The sequence below is a fragment of the Halichoeres trimaculatus genome, unplaced genomic scaffold (genome assembly GCF_033239565.1).
Source record: "Halichoeres trimaculatus isolate MK-OKI-2021-1 unplaced genomic scaffold, fHalTri1.1 fHalTri1_scaffold_16, whole genome shotgun sequence".
NCBI lineage: Eukaryota > Metazoa > Chordata > Actinopteri > Labriformes > Labridae > Halichoeres > Halichoeres trimaculatus.
In genome coordinates, this window is record NW_027437194.1 from 9,223,767 (window position 1) to 9,249,933 (window position 26,167).

The following is a 26,167-nucleotide window of genomic DNA, read 5'->3' on the forward strand; positions in this document are numbered from 1 at the left end:
CTAACAATATGAAAATAAGATAAATATTGGCTTAGATTTAAGTTTTTTAAGTATTTGTGCCAAAAATAGCCCTCTGGAAGCAAAGCAACCCCAGAGCATCACAGAGACACCGCCATGCTTCGCTGTGAGTGTTCTTTTTAACTTTATTCTTCCTCCCAAAAGACATACTGGTGACCCAGAAGCCCGGAAAGATCCAAAATAATGTCTAAATTGCTTGCAAATAGTAAAAACTATTGTCTAGCGAGGTAATGAAAAATTACTTGTTAGAGACATTTTTGTCCTTAATAACTTGAAAAAACACTTTTCCATACTTGTCATGTAATTGTGGCACATATTAAGTCTATTAAGACATTTTTTACTGAAAATGAGACAAAATTTGCTTATGCAAGTGCAGTGCATCCTCAAAGGCGAGAGAAGAATTTGCTTCTGCACTAAATCTGGATGAACAAAGAATGAACAAAGTGTTTTATTTAATTTGTATAACATTTTATCATGAATAGCTTTTCCAGAATGAGGCCTTCACACCCTTTGAGCAACACTCAAACAGGTTAAACTACTGTAATGCCAAAGTTACCATAAACCAGGTGTCAAAATGCATCAGCATTTCTGAAAATTAGCACTCATTAAACAAATTTTAAACTCCTCAAACTGTGACATTTTGCTATGGCTTTAAATTATTTTAATGGTTTGTAAGGCTCGATAATGCCTCACTCAGAGTATTTCTCAGAAGTACTTAAATTCATGAACCTGGAAGGAAGGCCTTAGATTGAGGCGGAAACATTTCTTGATGGAGCATCAGAGACTTGAAATGTAAAGAAAAAGACTTCTATGCCACATAAAGATAAGTACATGCTCTTGGCACATAAGAGAGCCTCCAAACAAACTTCATCCCTCTCTTTCAATCTGAGAGCTTTGTCTACATGCTGCTGATGTTTATTCTGACATGCAGCCAAGTTTACATTTTCAAATCTGACAAAGGAACGAAGTGTACGTCATCCTCTTGACAGCCCATCTCTTATCGCTTGATGCCAGTGAAGTTTTTCTGTGGGCATTGTGCATGTGCAGAAAACATTAATGCATGTGCGGCTTCCTCTAAACATTACTCAACAATGGAGGATTAAAACTGACAAAAGATCTCTTCACAAGCTTTATATTATCTGAAGTTTCACTTAAATGTGTGGGCCCTATATTTAGACCCAGTATAGGAACAGCAGATGTAGCAGAGGGGTGAAGAGGCCTTCAGTCTATAAAAACCCCTCCGCCTCCTTCCTGCCGTCAGTTATGTCAGTCGTGTTCTCATTTTGCTGCTTACAGTCTAAATACTTCCAGCAGAATTTAAAAAGCGGAAATCGGACTTAACGTGGATTGAGCTATGGTCGCTAACCTTTCAGCAACCCCCTGAAAGTTTCATGAATGCTTTTGGGAAATCATCTGGGGCAAAAAGTCTCTGAATCTGGCTATCTGGGACAACCTAAATCCTGCACTTATGATAATCCATCCGCTGCAGCACCGTGTATTTGGTGGCTGTGACACAGGCCTGAACCAGAGCAGATTTCCTGTGATCTCAAAAACCCCGGATGGCATACAGTGAGTCTGAGCCAGGCCCTCTTACGCAAGTTCAGCCAGCTGTGGCTGCTGGGCTGTGCGTGCAGGGAATGTGTTTACATAACGCCCATTTGGGCTCTTTTCTCTTTACACAGCAGGTCCTATACAAAGTTCAGAGCATGCAGCGCAGAGACGCTTTATTTATTTATATTCAAACTGTTTTTAACTGTCTGTTTTTGGGACATTTTGAAAGTAGGTCTCCTGGTAGGCAGCTCTTTTTAATCCCAGCCTGTATATATTTTATAAGCTTTAGTGTCTCAGCTCAGTTTGCTCCATTATTTAGGTCTTCACATGCACGTATGTGAGCTGCTAAAAGTGGAGTCAAAAGCACATTTTGTCTTACTTTTGGAACATTTGCATGATTGGTCTCAAAACTTTAAGTTAAGGGAAGTTTGGACTGTTTTTGAAGTACAATCTTTTTAAGATCCACCAAAACACATCAGATACCCAGAGGAAGATTTAACATTTATGTACAGGCAAAAATCCCAAAAAGTAGGGCCGTCGTTGTTGAAATGTTTATGAAAACTGATTTATAATTAAATGAAAGTAATGAAATAGTGAAATATAAAATGCTTAAAATGAAATACGTGAATGTTTAATGAAAATATAAACCTGTTTCAAATTTGATTTCATCAGCACTCTATAGAAAAGTTAGGGGTTGTTGGCTTGACCTAGTGGTTAAGTGGTGCCTATATAGCTGGTGACCTGGGCCCCTTTCTTGCATGTCACAATCTGCTGTCTCTGGTTTCCTGCTTCATGAAATCCCCCGTACTCCAAAAATAAAGCTGTAAAAGCCCAGAAATATACTAATAACAGGGGACCGGTTAACGTGAGTAAAAAAGAAAATGACACTAGAGTTAAAAAATTTTGCTTGTCAAGCTTCTTGGAAATAAGAACAATGTCTTAATACAAGAAACTTTAATCTTACCCTATAGGTGGATTCTTTTTACTCGTCACAAGCAATTAAGACCTCATTTTTGTCCTTTGATTTCTTGAAATAAGACATGTTTCCAGACTTTTCAGTTGAAGGTGGCTCATACCAAGACAATTTTTGCCAAAAGTAAGACATGTTATACATCTCTGATGTACCAAAAAATGTATAGAAAACATAGCCCTAGCTTGATGCTAATGTATATGGAAAATCCAAATGATATGCTAGGGGTAAGCATACAAGGACATAACTTCTGTTTTAAAACAAAATTTCAACTTTCATCACAGAAACATACCACAAGTAGTCTTTATGACCAACACTGAAAAGTCTAAAGAATATTAACAGGCAAAAGTTTTCAACAGGATGATTACAGAAAAGCAGCTGACAGAATATCTACAGCTCAAAGTATTGCTGTAACCATCTGGAGACACTAGATGGCCTAGTTAAGTACATAACCTATAACTAAGCAAGACATCAATGTCACTTGACGTGCTGTTTTTACTTATTTTGATGTATTTACATCCACAGATTTCCATATCCATCAACCAATTTTATGTTTATTTAATTTGTAAAGTCACACGCCTGGCAGGACATGACCAGGATTTACTAATGTTACACATTACTGACACGTCTCGCAGCATCAGGCTTTCTGCGCTCCATATGGATGGCTACTGAACTACTGTACAACCTGGTAGTTTGTTTGTTGTCACATTAGCCTACAAATACGTTGTAGCCATAGACTGTATAAAACATGGACGTAGTCTCGCCGACGTCACCTTTCTGTTTCTGAAATGGAAAATGAAGCACATCGGCTATAGCGGCCATATTGCTAGTGGCAAAGGCTTCGCCTACAGCCATAGAGCGCCTGCCAGTCATGTGACCCTCAGCTGTGCCTCTTATTGTGGGAGCTTGCTATCTTAATATCCCCTGAATGGCTGCGTTAGAAAAAAAATTACACCCCCCCCCGTACAATGGGTGCCAGTAGTAAAATTAGTGACTCAGACATGAGGCGTTTTTTGAACCAGGCTGCAAATAGGTTAATTTCTGCTTTGAAAACTGATTTTTTTTGGCTTGGTGTGTATGTGACTTCAGGTACTTCCGGAGCCAGCCTCAAGCGAACCCTCAAGAAATAGCAGATTTTAGCATTTCTGCATTGTCTAATTTTCTTAGACCGGAGGTTACTGCTTGGTCGTAGCACTGGGCTGCTAGTAGCACTAGATATAGCCAACTACTGACGTACGATACAAACTTACAGCATTTCCTTGTTGTCACGTTTCAAACAACAGCATTACATAACTGTACTGATAAATACCTCACCTTGTCACGCTGTATCCAGTAAAAACTTATCATGGACAAAGAAAATTTGTTGTAAAAAAAACACACGCCTGGTTAAAAGTCACATCCATAGACTGTATAAAACATGGACGTAGCCTCCGGAACATCACCCGTCTGTTCCTGAAACCGTGACATAAAGCCAATCCGCAGATGCAGCCACAATTGCTATGACAGCTACAGGGCGCCTGGCAGTCACATGACCTGAGCTGTGCTTCTGACTGGACAGTTAAACAATCTGTATAACTTCTAAACCGCCAAGTTAGAAAAAAATTCACTAACCCCACAGTGTGAGCAGACAGTGAAATCAGTGTTTTAGACCCGAGCCGCTTTTTAACCAGGCTGTAAATATGCTTTTTAGTGCCATAAAAGTCTGTTTTTTTGGCCGGAAGTGTACATAATTTCCGGTGTTTCTGCAGCCAGCTTCAAGCAGATTCTCAATGAACAGCAACTTTTGGCACTTCGGCATAGGCTTCAGTTTTACTGACCGGATGTTGCCCCTTGGTCACATCTCTACGACACTGTGTGTGAGACTCGGGGTCACAACGTGGCAAGACAGTCCAATTAAAACAGATCCTCCTCACAGCAGCTTCATTTGATATTCTTACATTTTTCTGCACCTTTACACATGGATGTAGTGATGTCAGAGGAAAAACAGCTAGCTTAGCCAATAGTTGGCTCTTATTTGAGCATTTATTGATGCTGCTAGCAGTTGACAAGTAATAATGTAAGATATACTTGTTCTGCAACATTTTTCAATTACTGGCAAGACAACACTTCCTTGCAATGTTGATTACACTTAAGAAAGCCCATCATGGCATCATTTGTTCCTTTTTTAATAAAAATGTGACTGTGTTATTGTCCGGAGTGGTGGCCAAGGCTGTCTAACCAGTAAAACGTGATCGTCAGAGCTTTATTCCACATGTCAGATATTCTCCCAGTGCTCCAGGTGCTGTCCTCTGAGCCTCTAATGCGTCTCTCCCAGTCTGCCCCGTAATGGAGGCTCAGAGTCCAGCCTCGCTCTCCTCAGCCGCCTGATCTGGGTTAAGCCTCCAAGCTTAAATCCCTCTCAGACGCTCATTAATGTGCACGGTGTGGGACCACACCGGGGTTATGTCACTCCTCTGAGCCCGGACCCTTGCCCCGTGTCTGACAGAGGGATCTTCTCCCTCCCCCACCCTCCTCCTCCTTCATCCTCTTTCATTTCTTCTGCACCCACTGCCTCTCAGCCTCAGCTAGCTTTTGACCTTTAACACCGCTCATCTGCTCAACAGGTAACTCTAAATATGACAAGAGAAGCAGGATAATCAGTCAGACCGGTGAACCCTGCTGCCTTCTTCATTCTTCACCTTGTGAGTCCTGAAAGGCACTGTCACGTTTAAATGAGCTGCTGGGTCTCAATAAAAGAGGATCTGTGATCAGGTGGAGATGAAAGCCGGCTGCAGATTGTGTATTTTTATTTAACCGTATCACAACCCTACCATCTCATCCTTGAGGGTTCTTGGGGGATGGATCCAATCCCAGCTGACATTGGGCAAGAGGCGGAGCGGCCGGGTCACCACTCAATCACAACACTGACACATAAAGACAGACGTGCGTATTCACACTCGCTTTTCCACCTACAGGCAATTTAAAGTCACCAATTAACCCAACCTGGATGTCCTTGGATACATGGAGACATGCGGCACTCAGAGTGGCCTCAGGCAGGCCCGTCAGGAGGCCTGAGGCGTCTCACTGCAGGCCAGCAGAGTCAACCGCTGATTTTAATCTCTGTGTTCAAGCTTTGGAGGGTAATAAATCTATAAAACAGAATGAAATGAACGCTTTGTGTCTCTATTCTTTCCATGTCAAACAATAATGTCCTCTGTTGTGTACAGAGCAAAGTTCACATTTTATAATGAAGAGAAATAAAGCAGGGAGGGATGGCTGACAGAGTGTAAATGTAGGGAAGCCTTGAACAGCCGTCTATTGTTGGATTTCTAGTTTGATATAGTGCAATAATACAATGACTGACTCTTTATCATGTGAGATCTTTGGCTCCATTTTAGCCTCTTTAAGAAAAAGACATCTGATATGCTGCAGATTTGAGGTGCAGTATGAACAGTGGAGGTAATGTAGGAACAAAGAGAGGATGTGACACTAAACACAGCAACAGGGACAACGATAGCAGCAATCATAAGAGGTTAGCAGGTTGACACTCACGGAAGAATTAAACACCTAAAGGCAGACACTTTGCAAATAAAACCACAAATATAAGATTTTTATCCTCCATTGGACAAAATCCTTAACCTTAGATTCATGCTAATGATACATGAATTACGATCTTCCGAGCTGTAACCTCCACTGTGAATCGGGCTTTTAACTCTTTAAAAGTAATTCAGGCACCATTTTTGTCTTCTAATATCTGGAATGGACTCATATGAAGTCTAATTTTGACTCAAATTGCTTTGACTTCAGTTTTTGCAGACAGTGCAGAAGTGCAAAATTACTGCAGTTCCTCAAGTATCCACTAGAGGCTGTCTTATAAAACCAAGGAGGCCCAATTAACAGCCATTCCAAAGAGCCCATCTTTTACAGAAGTGATCAACAGGTTTCTAACCTGGAATAACATTTTTAAGGTGAATAGTTCTTTCTTTGTTCGACTGCACATGGCAAAGAGTGAAATTTGAATAAATTATCAATTTTGAAGATGTAAGAGTTCGACGTTTTGCACCGTCAGAGGCCTGGTTGGCTGGCAGGTTACCGCCTTTTGTCACAAGTTGACAGGCTCAACTTTTCATCACTTCTCTGCACTACAAAAGCTAAAATTTAATCATGAGTTTGTCTAAGTTTTAGTCAAATGTTTTGTCAGATTCTAACTGAGCCACATTCACATGACACATCCAGAAAAATGTCTTTTTCAAGATATCAAAAAAACAAAAAGGACGCCTGAACAGCTTGTATTAATCTGCCAAAGGGGCAAGAAAAAGCTGCTGTTTACATATTTTAAAATAGAAAAAAACCACATCTTATTACAAGAAACCAAACAAGTGCATTTTTCTTACCCCACTGGCAGATTCTTACTTTTTACAAGCAGTTTATGCCTCATTTTACTCTGTTAATATCTGAAAATCAGATATTTATTTGGACTTGTCAGGTAAAAGTGGCTCATATTAACCCCTTACTGCCTGAATTAATTAACAATTATCATTATTATTATTATTATTATTATTATTATTATTATTATTATTATTATTATTATTATTATTATTTAAAAAAAGGTTATTTTTATGTGCTTTTGCATTCTTACATGTGTTAAGTGGGGGTTGTAAATTTGAGTATAGTGCACACAGTAGTTAAAACTAAGTTTTATTATATGTATAGACATGAATAGTTCATTCCTTGCCCTTTTTATTGTGACAAAGTGAATCTAATATGATCTTTGGTGTAGAATATGAATCAGTAGGTAATAATGAAAAACAATGGTAATTTTAGCTGCATCAAGACCTGACAGGGTATGTTGCAAATTTGTGACAACAGACATCAAGGGGTTATGCCTAATAAGACAATTTTGCTAAAAAAAAAAAAAAAAAAAAAAAAGACAAACACTTGTTAGATTTTTTTGTTTTTGAGTTTGAGTCAGCATTTCCAGTTAGTGGGGTGATTTTGTTCAGCTCTACAATGAATCTTTGTGAACCAGTGAGTGCTGACTGAGACTACAGTGTGTGCTTTTAACAGTTGCTGTTTCACTAACACTTGGTGCTGATACATTCACAACTAACCAGGCACATTTTGCACCCCTGAAGCATTAAACCCTGTTGAAGCCCTCTCCTACATTTACAGAAAACAGGCTTCTCCTCTAAGCTGCTGCATTGCCACATTTGTTGCACAAGTAAAAAGCATGAAAGAAGTGAGTCAACCTGAGTCATACTTGAGGTCAGCTACACCATTTTATGTGGCCTGGGAGAGGTCTGATTGTCTTATAACAGAGAAGTCAAAAGGGTGCATTGACCATTAACTACGTTTCCAACAATGCCCACCGATCATGTTACTCGTGAAGTGACAGCATCCCGCTACTAGATCATAGTGTGCTTTCACATCAGTGCCATTTTCCCAACTAGTGGAATTGAGTAATAAAACAATGATCCCAACATGTCCAGGTAGAGAAAAGTTGATGCAGATGGAAGGCTGTTTCAAGAAAGATGGAAAGGCCAATACATAGCCGCGTTTCCACCAAGCAGTCCGGTTCAGTGCAGTTTGGCACAGTTTGGTACAGTTAAGCCTGATCCTGTTTGCGCTTCCACAGCAAACTGTGCCCTCTCATGGTAGCCGGCTTGCAAGCCAAATGCCGAAAGCCGCAGCTGTTAAACATGACGCCGTAGCAGCGCAACACAGTTTACCTCGCCTATAAATCCAACAAAGAAGAAAAACGAGACACAGTAAACAAACAGAATCCATCCAGACATCCAGCATTTCGTCCTCTCTGTGATTGGCATGTAGCTCTTTGATACAACGTGCAATCCAGCTTTGTTTCAAAGAAGTCTGTGCGCCGCCGCCAGAAATGCAGCCCCTGTCTGGGTAAGTGATGATTCTTTCCACCAATCAACGGTCTGCAGTGTTGTAGCTCCACCTTCCGAGAGCGGATCAGTTCAGTCTGGCACCCATACGAAAGGGTCCCAAAAAGTGAGACAGCTCGTTTCGGTTATTTGGGGATTTGTCCCAGGATAAGTCAGAGGAAACGCCACAAAATGCGCGCTGTACGGAGACGAACCAAACCGGTCTGCTTAGTGGAAATGTCTGCATTTTGACACCAAAAACTGAGCTAAGTATGCCAAAGTGAGCCTTCAAGGAAAAACAACAAATAGCAAGATTTAAAATGCAAACTGCAATTGCAGCAGAATGGTAGGCAGTGAAAGCTAGCTGAAAAAACTGCCTGCATTCCAAAGTCTTTTTCAGGGGGTGCATTTATGAAGCAGTTGTTGCATTTATTTTACAAAATTAATTAACTACATTTAACTAAATTTATACTGTCTTACATTTACATCTGACTCTTTGAGGGCAACTATTATGCTGATATGGCCCTCAGTGAAAGTAAGTTTGAAACCCCTACTCTTGAGTTAACCGTGTGAAATATTACACTTTGCTTATGATTATCAGATTTGGAGTATGACGCCCAAATTCAGAGTTTTCTAATTTTTTTTACTGCTGATATAAATTATAAATAAAAGGGGACCTATGACCGAACCCTGAGGCACACCTTTGGAAAGTATAGCTGTAGCTGAAGTAGTTCTCTCTCAGGTGAGCTCTGCTAACATCTGACTCTAGTCATTATACCAAAATGAAACTTAAAGTAAGCTAGTGGCACAGGAGCAGTCATTAAGCAAACAGCTTGAAAAGAGTGTTTGATGATACAGCAGAGTTCAGTGTGTGAGCCCAGTGAGTTTGCACACCTACCATTTGGCTGCCTCACACATAAACCTCATTATAATCCAGTCATCATCCTCTCATTTCACTGTAAGCACACAGGCCACAAAGCAGGTCTTAACCAGCATGCACTTTGTATTCTACCACACACAGTCTGCCTGTTTGTTTCCTGCAGAAGCTTCCCAAATCCCACAGAGCGTTTCGCCACCCGGTCAGATATAATACACGTTTATTTATTTTATTGTTGCAACACCAGTTTCCACAAAGTCTGAAATATTATTCTCTTATTCTGTGTACACTCTCGCCCAGCCGCCACCCACACACACCCACACACAAACACACTTTTACTTGTGTCTACATTGCATCATTTGAGTGACTGGCAGACAGGCCTTCAGCAGCACAGGCGAAAGTGTTATGACGGTTACAGTGTCACATGATAAAGATCAGCGCTTCATGACAGTTTGAACAGTTGCGTAATTTTTAAGGATGTTTTGAGTCCTCGTCCCTCACTTCTACGAAACCAACAGACACAGGAGCTGAGCGTCTTTAATTATGTCAACAGGATTATACGTCTTTCATCAGATTTAAAGAGCAGAGCCATCGTTCTGGCGTTGGGATTATATTTATTTGCAGAAAGGGGAAAGAATACAGAGAGACAGAGGGGAAGCTGTGTTTTCTCATACTGAAGGAGCCGGTTTTTATATTCCTAACACAAGATTGAACCTTCTCCCACACAATGCACTCGCCTCTCCCTGTGTGCGTGATGGGCCAGTGGCTTAAGCTGGGCTAGAGGCCATTTGTTGCAACATGAGATATGAGAGAAGGGCTGGAGTTTTGGCTTTCCCCCAAGTCACAGAATGTACTTGAATGAATTCCAGGAGCCAAAAGTTAATGCAGGCCGGGGTGGATTTATCTATCTGTGTCTCAGATTGCATGCGTCTACAGGAACAAGTAATCTTCCCACCAATGTTTCCACGGCTCTTTACTCACAAGACTTGCTCTCCTCTCCTAAAGGAACACAGTGCCTTTAAATTTCTTTTAAAAAATGTTGTTAGAGATTTCAGAGCAGCTGAAGTGTGAACTGTCACTGAAGTATTCACTGATCTGTTCGAGAAAGTTGTTTATTTTTAGCGCTGCATGATGCCGTGACTCGATAACTTAGTTATGTTCTGTGAGAAACTTGGACCACAGCTTTGAAATATGAGGAAACACATTCTCAGTTGGATTCCAGGAAATAAAGTTCAGATATTCATAATCCCCAGAGGAGGAAGCATGTTGACTTTGACCTGTTTGTTGTGCCAATCTTACTTTCGTGGTACATCTTGACAAACATTGATCTGATCAGCATGAGTTATGTCACATTAGTTCCTTGTCTCTAGAGGAGCTAGCCTCTTTAATTAAAGATGTTTGTTTTGGAATTTAATGAAGATCAGATCGAAACAAATTTTCTTTGTTTGAGACAACTTTGAGTTGAGGTGAGGTATTAATCAGTACAGTTACGTAGAGCTATGGTTTGGAAAGTGACATCAAGCAAATGTTGTAGCAGCCAGCTAAATGTAGTGCTATCCTCAGCCCAGTGCTCTGACTAGGGTTGCCAACTTTGAGGCAGAGAGATACGGGACAGGGGGTGTTTGTCGCTACACTGGGGGGGGAACTGTACAGCGCGTACAGTCTATGCTCGCTACACAGTACAGCGCGCACGCACTGGGAGCACGGCCATGGCAGGCAGCCAGACACACAATACATGGCGCACAGAGAGGAAAAATATATGCATCTTGCCTTTACCTCTGAGGCTGGGACAAACAACGTCCCATACGGGACGCGCCTCTTTTGGCTCAAATACGGGACGTCCCGGCTAATACGGGACGGTTGGCAACCGTAGCTCTGACGTATCAGTAGGCTAACATGACAACAAGTAAACACTGTCAGTTTTTAAGTAGTTTGGTAGCTGTCTATATTTAGCGCAGCTAGCAGTCCGGTGCTCTAAGACATGTCCGTAATATGTAACGTTAATAAATCCTGGTTAGCTATGTCGTGCCAGTCATCTACCAATCAGAGCTAACCTAACCTCACTCTTCATTTTATTGATAGACTCTCAGGTTTGAACAGACAACTGCAGAATAACTGCTGACTGTGGGTTGGAATGAACATTATCACAAACTGTTTAGCCCTTGTTTTATACAGTGATACAGCCAGAGCTAACAGCTAATTAGCCCAAAAAATGAATAAAAATATTAATGAGCCCCAGAGGGATACACTGCTTTCCTGCAATGATTTTTTTTTACCTTTTAACTGCCATTTTTATTTTTGGAGAATAGAAGTTGGACTGATAGGAAAGAAATCTTTTTTTCCAAATTATTTCACAATAAATTGTTGGTTTGTGATGAAGTTCGGTGTAAATATCCATAGTCCCCTGAGGAAGAAGCCCTAAATGGTAATCTGACTGTTTCGCTTGCATAGCCTTTTTTTTTAAATATCCCTAGTTGCTGCTGAATATTTCAGCAGCAACTAGGGATGTACCGATCCAATCACATGATCGGGATAGGAGCGGTATCGAGGCCTTTTTTAACGATTGGGGTGATCGGGGAGACAGAATCGGAAAAAGCCTGGGGCCTTAGTTCTTGTTTTTAATTAAAATGTGTATAATAGAACATCATCATTCATTTTAGAAAAACTTTATTTGTCATTATAACAAGTACAACGATATTGCAAACAAGAAATTGCAACCTTATTGTCACACACATACAAGGTTATCTTGTGGTGCACCACTGAGAAGCTTTATTTTTATTTTGTTGATCCAATGCTGCACTAAGTGGAGAAAAAAAGCTCTATCAATGTTGGCTAGAATGATACCTTCATTTAGATAAAATAAAAAAAACTCAAAGGACAACATGTAGGAGTTTTTTTCTTTTCTTTTTTCCTAATGCATTGCTGAAAGATCGGATCGGGAAATATCAGGATCGGCAGATACTCAAAATGAAAAAATCGGAATCGGATCGGGAGCAAAAAAAAGGTGATCGGGACATCCCTAGCAGCAACTAATAGTTGGAGTAAAATATCATGATCTCCAGAGGTAGAAGCCTACAGATTTTAAAACTTTCCACCAAAGTTTCTTTTGGCAGTGGTATGTGGTCTCGCTTTCACTGTTTTAAACACCTCAATAATTCATTAGATAGTTTTGAAATTAGGTAGCCTTTCATGGTATCCAGAGGACCAACCTTACATTTCTCTATAGCTAATAAGTCAAGTTCCTAGAACTGTTGAAACAGCTTCGCATAGATGGCAATCATGAGCATTTAACCTGGTGTTCAGATCATGGTCCCCAGATGATGACTCTGAATGAATTTGTTGATATCTCAGTTTCATTTGAAGAATCATATTGATGTAACATATTTCTCTTTAAGTTCTTGATTTCCATGAAAAATGAAACAGTCATCAGGGTTTCCAGAGGATGAACATCACACCCCTTTTCTAACCTAGAAGTTAGCTTCTTCAAAATTGTGGAAACATCTAGATTTCTACAAGAAGGAACAACATCCAAGTGAAGAATCAAGGTCCCTAGAAGATGATTCTTAATGAATTTGTTGATATCCTAGCTTAATGTGTCGCACAATGTTGACATTAAACATATTCCTTAAAGGGCAAACCACATGTTTTTGCTTTTGTGGAAACTGGAACTTGAACAACAAATCATGGTTTCCAGAGGATGAGCCCTGCTTTTGTTTTCCCTGATTGCTTTTGTTGCACACGTATGCACTTTACCCAGTTTAACTCCTCACCCTAGTGAGAACAATGCACACAGTCTGTAACACCATTAGCATTGATCAGCTGCTCTAAAATGGATTACACACCAGCCGGCCTCGACTCTCTGGAAGCAGCCAGATGGACAATGAAGATACATTTTATTATCCTCAAACCTCATTAAATAACATGCTATTTGTTTTACTTTTAAGTGGAATTACAGAGGGAGCGTGGGGAGGAGCAGCAGGAGTGTTCAAATGGTGCACGAGGCCACGATCCACAGCAGTGTTTGCAAATATGAAAGAAAATGACTCTTTTAAGTGAAACACAAGGGATACGACTGATATATTCCTTTCTAACCAACTGGTTTTATCAAGACAAAGCATCTCTACAGGCATCATTTAGGACAGCACATCAGATTAAAGAGGTGAGATTGGTATGATGATACACAGAGTATAGATTAGGGCTAATGCTATGTATATTGCAGCTCTGTAGATAAAGGCCTCCAGCTGCATGAAAGCAGGAGGTATAATTATTTTCGCAGGAAGAAAATTGTTCCCTGATGGAAACAAAAAATAGAGCACCAAACAGCCAATTAATGATAATAAATCAGTTTTCACAATCCTCTGTCTTGGCCTTGCACCAACTCCAAGCTGCAGCAGCTTCCCCCACTCCCATCGGTTAACCCCATCCCCAAACCCTAAGAGGATTTTTCTCCCCTTCCTTCCTCCATTTATTTTTTTCGCTTAGTAATCAGTCTGTGTCCCCGCTGATCCATCTGTATCATTAACACAGTAATCACGTATGAAAAGACAGATACTGAGCATCAACAGGGATTATTTTCTGTGGGAGGAAGAGGAGCTTATTGCACTCTGTGTGTGTGTTTTTGAGAGCACCTGTGGTATCACTGCACATGAGGGGTGCTCAGATTTAATGCAGCTGTCTGAATGAGAGGTTTGATGAGATAAAATTATATTTTCAGCTTTTCAGAGTGAGTAACACATTAGAGGTCCTCAGCATTTCTGAAAATCCAAAGAACTACAGAGGATAGACTGAAGCAGCATGCAAGTTCATACAGATGGAGGTTTACTGCCCCCTGTAGGTGTATGTGCTTCACTGCATGGCTTAGCATGCCTCTGTATGCATCATTTTACATAACCTGTAGAAAATGAAAGCCTCTCTTGTATCCTAAATCAAGGTGAAAACCTAAATTGTTTCAGAAATTGGTCTAATTTTTGCACATTTAGGACACTCTGGGACTTGGACTTAAATTAATTCTTCACATCTGGCATTAAGAGCATTTTTTTTTTTTTTAGTAGATAGTATAGTTCTTGTCAATCCTTGTTTTCTGTTGTATTATTGTCAAAGTTTTGGAAGATGATTCCAAAATTAACCCTATCTGTTATTAATTCAGGAATAAACAGGAAGAAGTGCTCTGTTTGAACTTGCCTGAGCCAAATGAAAATTTGTTTGTTGATTTGATTGGCCTGTTATTGAAAGTCTTAGTGTCCATACACTCGCCTATCTAATGCTTTCCATCTGATATCTTGAATAGCTGATCCTGTTAGGGGATTAAAGGGGGCAGCAGCTATTCCCACCTGTCATTGGGAAAGAGATGGAGTACAACCTGGACAAGTAGCCAGTCCACCCCAAGGTTAACTCATACTTATATTAACTTTTTAATGCCATTAAAAAAAGACAAGCATGTTTTTGGTCTGTGAGAGGCTTGAGGACGCTGGAGTACCCAAAGAGAAGGTCCCCGTCCCAGCTGGGAAATTAAACCAGGAACCTTCTCACTTTGATGCAACAGCGTGAACCAGTGCTCCATCATGCAGCCCAATCCCAATCAGCATTGGACATTGAGGCCTTGTTCATATGTAGTCGGGTATTTTCAAAGACAAATATCTCCCCTCGTTCGCTTTTTAAGGGGCTGTAAGGAGTTTCGAAGTGATTTTCAAAAAGTTTTTCTTCTAGTTATATGCCTGATTGTAATCCACACTCTAAAATGACAATATCATTAGAGGTTATTCATAAATACAACTCATTAACTTCAAGCAGGACTGGATTGATTTAAGGCAGGTCTATGTCTCTATGACAAAACCCCACCAGCTGATGAAGCCTCGTAGTAAGAAGAGAGGTCTGTGTTTTTCTCTGCTGAAAACAATTTCTGTGATTTATTGTGTAGTAATGGTGGACACTAAAACCAAACTGTAAGTGGTAAAAGGAAAGAAGAGCAGGAGAAAGCTAAACGGGATAGTTATAGAGCATGTTTTTGATCATGTTCATTCCAACCCACAGTCAGCAGTTATTCTACAGTGGTCTGTTGAAACTTGAGAGTCTATCAATAAAATGAAGAGTGAGGTTATGTTAGCTCTGCTTGGTAGATAACTGGCAGGACATAGCAAGGCTTCACTAACATTACACATTACGGACATGTCTTAGGGCACTGGGCTGTGAGTAGCCCTAAATGTAGCTGGTATAAATAAATATAATGACAATGTGTGTGAGTGAGTCATGTTTCATACAGCACTACATAACATTTAATAAGTACCTTACCTTGTCTTGTTGTATCTGGTAAGGAGTCATCTTCATCTGATCTTCATCTAATACTGAATCAAACACACATTTTGTCAAAAGTCACGTCTTCACGACAGTGTAAATGAGACTCCAGGCCAAAAGGTGTTGAGGAAGTCTAATTCAAACAGATCCTCTTCACAGCATCTTTAAAAATACTCTCATCCACACACACCAGCAGAATCTGGCGATAAGTGTGGTTCAAAGAATGCCAAACCCATATCCCACAGTGTTTTTAGACGTGAAACCCATGCCAGCCAATCAGAATGGGACCCAGTCATTCAGCTGTGACGTTTGGGAACCCAAAACTCAGTTTCAAGGCGTCTACACGAAACCATGAAAACAGAATTTTCAAAAATCTTCACTTTGGCCGGAATTTTCAGAAAACATTGATTTTAGTGACGTAAAACTGTGGTTACGTGTTGATGACAGGCCTGAACGTCTAAAAGTAGATGCCATTTCCCAGATAACCACCTACATGAGGACACTGCCTGAGATTTAGCCCTAGAGTTGTGATGAGAAGCCCCACCCCCTCTTGATTCTGATTGGTTGATAACGCAAAAAATACAGGATCATATTCAGTCCAACAGAAATGGGTTTTTTTTCCGAACCAGAATGAAAAGACGAATGAAAGGATCAATTTATAATTCAATTTTATTTTCAATATTACGCAACATTAGAAGTATAAATATCTTTTTTAATATACAACATCTATGACATCCATAGAGCTTTCCTTGGGCAAAATACAAAACTCAAAACACTTTTATTGCACATTTTCTAAAAGACAAACCATCAGAAGCGTAAGTTCATCTAATACTAAATTTCACAGAGGAAGAAAAGAAAAGAAAGAAAACCTGAAGAGACAAGCAGACGAAGAAGAAACCTGACGTGAAAAGACGTTGATTACTGCACGAACAAATGTTCTTAGTGAACATCCCACTATCAACAACAGTATCTGTGACACAGAACAGAGATTTGGCAAATCAACAATATACAAAATATACATCCATGATGCTTTGTAAACAAACATTGAATGTGCTTTAAGGATTCAAATGTCGGGAGAGACAAGACGCTGGACTGATCAAATAAAATTCAGTGACTTGTTTAAATCGAAGGAGGGGTTTTTGACACCAATTTCAGCTCTTCTTTCACTCTTCTCACATTTTGAACTGAACACTGGCAAATTTAAGGTGCTTTTTTTATTTTCCCCACACACAACATTAGACATTTACATTAGACATCCCATTCTTTAAAATCTCTGCTATCAATCTCAATCTGCCTCAGCTTCACTCCTGGTACAAGACATTTAGATAATCTGAGCTTCTTTATGTAGATTAAATTCTATAAGCCAGTACAACAGAGGAACAACCCTGGTTACTTTACTGTCATCTTTAAGGGTTTGAGTTTTTAAAAGTCAGCTTCAGTGTGGAAACAAACGTGTTTGAGCATGAGAGTAAAGTGTGACAGAGGATATATGAGCCTTTACGTGTAGTACCAAGTATTTGCACATTAACATTAAATGTTGTGATTCAGATTATGAGGATTCCTTGCGTGAAGCCTTTTCTCTAGTTGAAGCTCTAAGCTCATCATAACATAACATCAAAACAGCAACCTTACATGGAGATCCTTACAAACCCTGTAGACTGAGCGTGAACATGCTGTTTTTAAATAAACTGATTGGTGGGTATAAACTGAAGAAGGGGTCCTTCAGAAATTCACTGCACTTCATAATTTCCTGAAAACATTCACACAACTGGAGGCTTAAGTCGAACATATTCACACGGCGGCCATTTTTCAAGAAGGAAGCCTCTTTCAGTCTGCTCCAGTGAGCTCCAGGTGGCAAGAGCTTAAAAGGGACATGTGGCCAAAGTTACAACAAAGCATCGCCTACAATTTATGTGCTGCTTTTAAAGCTGCTCACCACAACATGCTTCTATTTGCTAAGAAATGGCTCAGTGCTCAAGTTTTTTTTAAATGTGGCTAAAGATGGGAATTAAAAAAGGACAGTTTACAGTAACAACAACAAAGAAAATGTTAAAAGCTACTCTCCGTTAGCTTTTGTCCAACAGTAGCTAACAGAATATCGTTCCCTTGGTTCAAAGATTTCCAAAACTATGAGATTAAAGTGGAAATTTTGGCATTTGTCTTAATAGTCCAGAATTCTCAGATCAAAGCTGAAATGGGCACTAACTTTCCTTGGTATTCCAGGAATCTTCTTTCTGACAATCTCCCCCACAAAATATCAGAATTTAGAAATTAGAGGATAAAATTCCTTTTTTTTCAGAATTCTGGAGAAGACTTAATTAATGTCAAAATTTGGTAAGATGAATGTCAAAATTTGGACTTGAAAGTGTAGTTCAAAAAATGCCAGAATCTCCAAACTGAACTTAAAAATTTTGCATTGGCTGTAATCCACTCTGTGCATTTCAGTATTATTATTCCATGTTTACTTCTTTCCAGTTGCTAAATTTAAAAGTTAGAAAATGTCTAAACTCAAAGCAAGAGACAGAGCTAGCAGAGGACAACAGCTACTACTTGCCATATGCTCATTTTGGAGGTGGCTAAGTTTTAATTTTTTTATCTTATTTTTTTTGAGGTGGCGTAAGTCATAACATATTCACAGTTATAGGTGGAGAGCAACTTAAGCAAGAAACAAAGTAAATAAAATGATTCAATTCTTCAATTTCTGATGTTTTCCTTGGAGCTGACCTGGCTGTCTTACAACAAAAGTATCAAACTTATCAAACTTTTTTTTTCTAACACGTCCCTTCAGAAATTCTTAATTCCTTAACAACACATCCCAAAATCCTTTAAAGGGTCAAGAGCAGTCCAACAATGTAATTCATAACAACATCTGCTTACAGCATGATATCAGAGAAAAATGGCCGTCATGTGACTATGATCGATTAACCAAAAGCTGCTTTTCTACTGTAAGAACATTCCCCAAATACCAGGAACTTAATAAAGTACTTCCTACCACAGAGACTTGGATCTTTATTTTAACTGGGACTGATATTTCATTTATAGACTTTCAGGTCTTTAAACTTCCAAGGAAACAGACTGCAAAGGGTTAACTTGAGTCCCTGAAAGAGTAGCACATGGTACTAAAAGTTCCTAGTACTTTTGGTGGAAATAGAGCAAAAGAAGGACAATCTTTCAGTGAACACACCATCAACAATAAAGACGCTCTGAGGAAAGCTAACAGCCCTCACAGTTTTCTTTAAAATGCTACATTTTAAGAAATAACCCCTCCTCACCCTCTGACTCCTCTTCTATTCTCTCCTTCTTCAAGATCATTCTGGATGAAAAGTGACGAAGAGGAGGATGAGACACATCACGGTAGCTTACTTTAGACCAGAAGCAGAACATTTCACTCTAACACGCTGCAAAATCTATACATATGTTAGAAACAACAATCATGTAAGCCCCGTGTGTCCCAGTTTTACAGTGTCCTCATATTTACACCCCTATTGCATAAAAATCATAAATTTATATGTACACATCAGAGGAATGTGGATTAACGCCTTGCTAAGAACAGCAAGTTTTTTATTTCCCATAATTCTAAGGCCCCGTCTCTAATCTTTTATTTTTTGAACCGTGAGCTGATCCTGTCTTCCCTCTGTGTCCCTCTGCACCAACCCCTCCTGAAGAACATCACACTGAAGGAAGAGAAACACACCTGCTGTATTTTACTGCATTAAAAGACATCAGGTCCTTCACGTCCACGAGTTTAAGAGTGCAATTCATCAAAAATCCTGTATGGCACTGACTCTACAGTACGTCACCACCTCTGTAAGGCTGCTTCCCCGTGATTGCACAAAGCATTCTGCAGGAAACAGAAACAACACATTCCAACATTCACTTGACATAAAAAAAAAAAAAAAAACACCAGCAATGATTGGCTACATTCAGACCTAGAAACACACTCACACACACTTCCTCTCTATCAGCGTGTAACAGCTTGCCCGGTCCTCAAAGAAAGAAAGAAAGAAAGAAGGCATGATGATGTTTGCACAAAACATTTAGGATATTTTCGTACATCTCGCGTCTTTTTTTATTCCCTCTTTACTTTTTGTTTCCAGAGCTGCGCGGCGACTCTTTCTGCTGCTTCCCCCGGCCCGAGTCTTTGTCCGAGGCGTCTTTGGGCGCAGAGGGAGCAGCTCTGGGAGCGTCTCTTTTTGTATTTTTCTGTGCAGACGCCACCTCTTGCACTGTCTCTTTTTTCTTCCTCTCCAGCGTCTCCTTCTTGCCTGAGGCTGCCTGTTTGTCAGGGGTGGTGTTGGGTCTGGTTTCAGGACTTCTGTGACCATCCTTGGACGTTTTGATCAAAGTCTCCTGTGGTGTAAAGGTGGAGGTCTTACCTGCGACAGCTGCACCACTTTGCAGGATTTCTTTTTTCACGGCGGGTTTTGGCAGCACAGGCGGTGGTTCGGGGTGGGCGGGGAGGTCTGATGGCGAGGACTGACTCTGAGGTGCAGTCAGAGGTGGTTTTGGTTTGGACTCGTGAAGGTTTTTAACGACTGGGGCTTGTTTTTTGGGGGAGGGGTCTTTCTGTGTTTGAGCTACTGGGGTTTTACAAGCCTGGATGGTTTTAGGAGAGAGAGATTTTGGCTTTGGCTCAATGTTTTGAGCCGCTACACAGATTTTGGGCTGGGTTTCTTTAGCGAGAGGCTGCAGTGACTCTTCCTGCTTCACAGTGACTCCTGCAGGTGTCATTGGAGCTTCTTTCCGTTGCACGTTTATAGATTCTTTCGACGGTTTTGCATTCTGGCTGTGACCCCTCAGAGCGGCCACAGGAGGACTTTTCACCTCCGTCGTCTTCACTGCAGGGTTTGCTACAAGTTGTGCGTCAGGCCTCGCCTTACTTTTGGGACTCACAGCGTTCTCACTTGAGGTTGCAGATTTTGTTTTAGCTGTGCCGGCTGCAGGCTCGTCTTTCTTGGAGGTGTCTAAATTTGATTTTTGTGCTTTTTCAGGCGGACAGGTTTTTGATAGCTGCTCTGAATCTTTCACATTCTTGGTCTTTGGTGATATGGGCTCTTCTTTTTTCTGCAGCGCTCTGCTATCACTTTCTATTGCACTGACAGACACAGTTTTATCCTTCTTAACGTTGCCTGAGGCCTCTCCTGAAACATTCTTTAACACAGAGACTCTGTTTGTAGCAGGAACATCTTTTTTCTGCTCCACTCTTGCAGCACTGTTTGGCTGCACGCTGTCCTCATGAGGAAGTTTCCCACTCGCGGCGTCCTGAACAGAAGCAGCTGCGGGCGTTGTGAGAGGAACCTGTGGTTTTCTGTTTGCAGAGCAGATGTTGAGCTGCTGCTGTTTTGAAAGCACACTCTCTGGAGCGCTTCCAGGGATGTTCTGTACGCTCACCTCAGAAGCAGAGGTCACGTTGGAGCTGAGTGAAGCTGCTGTTCTCTTCTCGGCGCTCTGACGCTGACCTGTGTCCAAACCGCCGTTTACGTTCTGCTTCACTGAAACAGCTAAAGTCTCTCTCTGAGTCTTTGCTACCGTCAAAGCAGCTTCTGTAAGTTCTGTGACTTCTGCTTCATCCTCCTGGTCTTCGTTGCTCACCTCTCGTATGGACGGTGTTTTTCCACAGGAGAAGTGCGAGCTGTGTCTGTGGGAGAGTGATGAAGCAGGTTTCAGACTCGTCCTGCTCTCCAGTTTAGGAGCAAATGCTGTGGCGTCCACTTTGCTGTTTGGAGCCTTTAATGTCTCGTTGTGTCTCTCCTGTGTTTTCTCCACACTCAATGTGATGATTTTAACATCTGTGGGAGTCGTATGTGCTGAATCTTTGGAGGCGACGATGCTCTGAAGAGAGGAAACGGCGTCAGAAACCGGCGAGCAAGCGAGAGGACTCTTCTGTTTGTCCACGCTCTTGGAGTGAGGGATGGTGATCTGTTTCTCTGCAGGAGTCTGGAGCCAGATCTGAGGACTCAGAGGAACCGTTTCATTTGTGTTCTCCACCATTTTTGACAAGCAGGTCTCTGTTTTGGACACCCTCGGCCCTGAGAGGAGACCGATGTCCAGAGTCCCCTCTAAGGGTCTCAGAGAGGAGACGTGGCGTCCTTCCAGTTTGTACTCAGACGACGTCTTCCTGAGCGGTGACTCTGCAGAGATGAGCTGCAGCTTCTCCACGGCGCTCTCTCCTCTCCCTGTGAAAAGCTTAGGGGTCAGACCTTCAGGGCTGGAGTGGACACTCCCGAGTCCTGGTTTCATGTGGTCGTGAGACAGCGCAGAGTCCAGCTGGAGGCTCTTGGACCTAGTGGATCCAAAGTGCAGGTTTTCGTGGATGCTGGAGGAACAGCGGCACATGCAGTCGTCTCGTTCCTCGAATGAGAGCCTCTTCCTGGTGAACTCGATGTTTGGAGCTTTGAAGTCCAGCCTGTCGGGTTTGATGTTGTCTTTACTGGCCCTGGAGTGCTGCCAGTCCGAGTGGATGGAGCACAGAGTGGATCTGAGTCCGCCCTCGCTCTCACTGCTCCCTGATGAATCAGCGGCGCCCTCAGAGACACGTGTAGAGAGTTTTTTATACAGAACGTCTTTCAGAGCGGAGCCGGCAGCTTTGGCCTCCAGAGGACCTGAGTCTGAGCTGCTTTTGTTCAGCCCCCTGCCCAGGTAGCCCTCATCTCGTTCCTCGCCACACACCGCTGATGACTCAGCATCCCGCAGGGCGTCCTGTTTCTGCAGAGACTCCCTCCTCTCAGACCAGTCCTGCCTCTTCACAACCACTTTAGACTTGAGCTTCTCCTTATCCAGCTCCTCCACAGACTCCTGCCGGCCCATTTTGCGAGTGACGGGTCGTTTTAAGCAGCCCTGCTCCACAGGTCGGACGCGGGTGATCGTTGGCGGCTCACAGGCGGTTTCTTCCACGCTCTGTAGGACGCTGTAATCCCTCTGCTCCTCATCCTGCACCTCCTCCTGCGTCACCTCCAGGCTGTGCTTTCTGGGGCACAGGTGCTTCTTGTCTCCCGTGTATGACGGGGAAAGCTTCTCTTCTGATTGGACTCGCTTTAGGAGGGGTGAGCGTGGTGGCTCAGCGCTCTTCGGGCGCACGATGTGACGCACGATAGTTGGAGGGGAATGGATCTTAGCTGGGAAAGCTTGTGTAGTCTTGGAGATAGAAACAGAGTGTCCACTGAGGAGGGGAGAAGGAGAGCGCTGCGGAGATGTAGGCTGCGGGGTGGGAGACGGCGTGCGAGCCAGAGGAGAGAGCGGGATGCTACCGGCTGACTTGCGGCGCCCCTGACGGAGGCGTTGACCCGGCAGTTTGGGGCCGAGGCCGTGCAGCGTTGAGGGACGGATGTGTCCCGAGCCGGCGGGAGAGTTTGGAGCGCTGGAGCTTGGCGAGCTGCTCTGAGACGAGTTCCCACCTGGAGACACAAACGACACAAACACAGACGTGAATCTCTGAAATGACAACGAGCAGAAAAACCACGGAGTCGATGAATGATCTGAAGTCTCCACCTGACTGGGTGAAGTCTGGAGCAGGACGGAAGGCGGCGGTGGGGGAACGAGGGGAGAGACTGTGGGTGGGGGAGCCGGGGAGACTCTCACCGGAGGACAGCGAGTGGTTCAGGGAGGAGAAGCTGCGGCTGGTGTGGAGGAGAGGAGATGGCTGCATGGCGAAGCGTCTGAAGAGAGAGCGCCGCCTGGAGGAGAGGAGAGACGGAGGGGGAAAAGAGTAGATTTATGAGACAGTGGTTTGATTTCAGCATAAACAACCACAAATCTGCTGTTAAAAAAATAAAACAGAACAGACACCGAAGAGGGAAAACCACCTGTTGTCAGTCAGATATTAAGAATTGGTGATTAAACGTGTGTCCATTTGATTCTAACGCAACAAAATCAGTAAATTTTTTCATGGGTCTGGTGTTCTTTTTTTTTTTTTTTTTTAGAAATTAAAGATTTAAACTCAGTCTCTGGGGTCACTAAAAAGGCTTATTTTTCATCAGTAAAGGATTTTAGCTCATCTTCTCATGGAAAGATGAGCCTTGGATGAACATTTTCATCTTTAATATTAGAAATATTATTCAAAAGCTTCCAAAAATGAACCTGCAAAGGTTGTGACAGACCAGAAGAAAACATGCACAACTCTAAAAAACTGAATGAAAAGAGAAACTAAGGAGGAAGGAGGAGGAAGACACAAATAAATGCTCAGGGAAAAGCACCAAATGGCTCGGACTGAGTCTGTTTTCCAGTTCACAGACTTTATTTGCAACGAGGAGGTGTCATTTTGTCCTTGCATGTTAAAAAATGTATCTGCATCCCTCACTGTGCTCACATTATCCTCCAAATGTTATTTTTGTTTTTATGCAAAGTCAGCGAGTGACCCTGAAGTCAAATCCCAAACTGCCCTGTTTTCACAGTGTTCGCTGTCTGCCCCCTAGAGGCTGAAAGGAGGCAGCACAAGGTCACATTATTCTCTCACGTCAAGAGCTCTGCAGAGTTCCCTCCTGAATTTTCCCAATTCAAGCTACTGCTCCTGTTTTTTAATTATTTTTAAAGGAGAATGTTTAAAAATATTCTCACTCACTCACTGAACTTATGAAAGGCTCCATCATCATCACACATTTGTTGATGATTTCCCTCAAAGTACAAACATTAAGACATTAAGAAAAGTCTCTGGAGCACTTTTTTTTTTTTTTTTTTTACCTCTCTGGTGTTTTCTCCTTCTTGGGCTTTTTCGCACATCGGACCATCTTGCTCCTGTAGCTGTTCCTGCGAGCCGGACCAGTTTTTATGGAAGTGTTTTCAAATGGGGTGGTGGAGATGGCCACTTTGCTTCCACTCTGAAAAGAAAAAACAAACATGTATGCCTCCATGACTGAGGTTTATACCCTAAAATCAAGCTATAGAGCTGCTGAAAAGCTCAATTTAAAATTCTTAAAGCCGTGTGGAATCTGTGAGAAGTTCAACCTTAAACTTTATGCACCAGCTCTATCAGCAGGTGAAGACTCTTAGCGTGACATTTGATTCAGACCTCATTGAAAAAAGGGATTTTATCACCAGAAGACCATCACTGAAGTAGTCATTGTCTCTTTAAATATGATGCAGAGACACTAGTTTATGCTTTTATTGCACTTCAGCTGCAAATTCAGCTGCAAGAACATTCACAAAGAGCAGAAATAAAACCTCTGCATTGGCTGCAAGTATCTTGAATTTAAGGTTGTTTTATTGTTTTTAAATTGTGTTGCTCCATCTAATTTCTTGGTTTTCAGTCATAGACTTTTCACTGTATCCAAAGTCAGAACAAAGATTCACTGAGAGGCAGCTGGTGCTGATGTCCCCCTTTACCTTCAGCAGCAGCTCCACCACCTCCGTGTGGACCAGACCGTGGACCGCTTCCCCGTTCACATGAGTTATGAGGTCTCCGGCTTTCAGTCCTGCTTTGTGTGCAGGTCCTCCTTCCTCCACATTCTGAGTTTAACAGAAAAAAAAAGATATTTGTTTTTAAAGTTGAGCTGTGTTTTCACATCTGTTTGGTTTAATCCAGAGGAGAAAAACTGAAAACAAAGCTGTGCCGTAGACTCAACACAAACAGACAGAAGAAGAAAACATCCATCAGAGAAGCGACGGATGACTCAGCGTTTGCACAGTGTGGCTTTCTAATCAGACAAAAATAAAGACCTGGAGTGCACCATGAGCAGTAGATGCGTCCGCTCCAGGCTCCTGTAGCTCTTACCCAGACCATGTGGTAGACGGTGTAAACGTCGCCCTCACAGGCGTAAACCCTGATCGCCCTCAGGGTGAAGCCAAACTTCTTCCCCGAGCTGTGGATGATGATGGGCTGTCGAGAGTTGGACGTGCAGAGTGAGGACGAGTCCCTGCTCGGAGAGGAGTCTCTGGACGAAGGATCCGAGGAAAGGGAGTAAGGAGACAAGGGGCTGGCCAGCGGAGACACTCCAAAGATATCTGAAGAATAAGAGATAAGAGTGTTTTATTGAATCAGAGAGACTTGAGCGAGGTGTTGCTCTAAAGCTCTTCATGCTGCTCCTGCTGAGGGTGAAGCTAATGGGATTTTCTCTCCCAGCAGAGCAGACCTCTCACTCCCACCCTCCACGCTTTCTTCCCTTGTTAGCGGCTCGCACTCGGCTACTTGCCTGCAGCCAATCTATAAAATGGGACTCACAGCGGGTGTCGTGGCGGGCCAATTTTGCACAGATCCATCACTCGCTTTCATCTCTTTCACATGATTTGTTCAAAGCCTGTTGCTTTTTTCACATTCCTGTCACAATGTTGCTCTGACACATTTTAACCTTCACATATCTGGTTGGTTTCTTACTTTCAGAGAGAGTATCACTCTGTGTGTGGACAGAGTGCGGTCTGTGACTCACCTCCAGGGATCAGGAGGGACAGGGCTCCAGTGGAGATGGACTTGGGGACTTTGGGAACAGCTCCGGTCCTCTCTGCAGCGCTCTCAGGACGCAGGGAGCTGGTCTGGGTCACATGGTCTGTGGAGGTGTTGCTGGGGCAGTCAGGGCTCTCTAAGCCTTCACCTCGGGGTGTCAGCTGGTCCAGGTGTTCAGAGAAGCTTCCTAAAGAGGACAGAACGAGCACGGAGTGAGAAACACA

At 42.2% G+C, this 26,167-nt stretch overlaps 1 protein-coding gene across 10 annotated transcripts in view; it reads right to left on the reverse strand.

The window, feature by feature from the left end:
* Nucleotides 1-17,887: 17,887 nt before the first annotated feature.
* The window catches only part of mast4 (microtubule associated serine/threonine kinase family member 4), a 132,946-nt gene continuing 124,666 nt past the window's right edge, over nucleotides 17,888-26,167 (reverse strand). For 9 of the 10 annotated variants that reach the window (XM_074690827.1, XM_074690826.1, XM_074690825.1 and 6 more), the window contains 6 exons: nucleotides 25,930-26,130; nucleotides 25,278-25,507; nucleotides 24,890-25,012; nucleotides 24,248-24,384; nucleotides 23,060-23,244; nucleotides 17,888-22,965 (listed from right to left, as the gene is read on the reverse strand). In XM_074690827.1, coding sequence (XP_074546928.1) covers nucleotides 19,652-22,965; nucleotides 23,060-23,244; nucleotides 24,248-24,384; nucleotides 24,890-25,012; nucleotides 25,278-25,507; nucleotides 25,930-26,130 — 4,190 coding nt within the window. In that variant the 3' untranslated portion in view covers nucleotides 17,888-19,651. The remainder of the gene's footprint in view (nucleotides 22,966-23,059; nucleotides 23,245-24,247; nucleotides 24,385-24,889; nucleotides 25,013-25,277; nucleotides 25,508-25,929; nucleotides 26,131-26,167) is intronic. The other variant, XM_074690828.1, reaches the window with a different exon arrangement.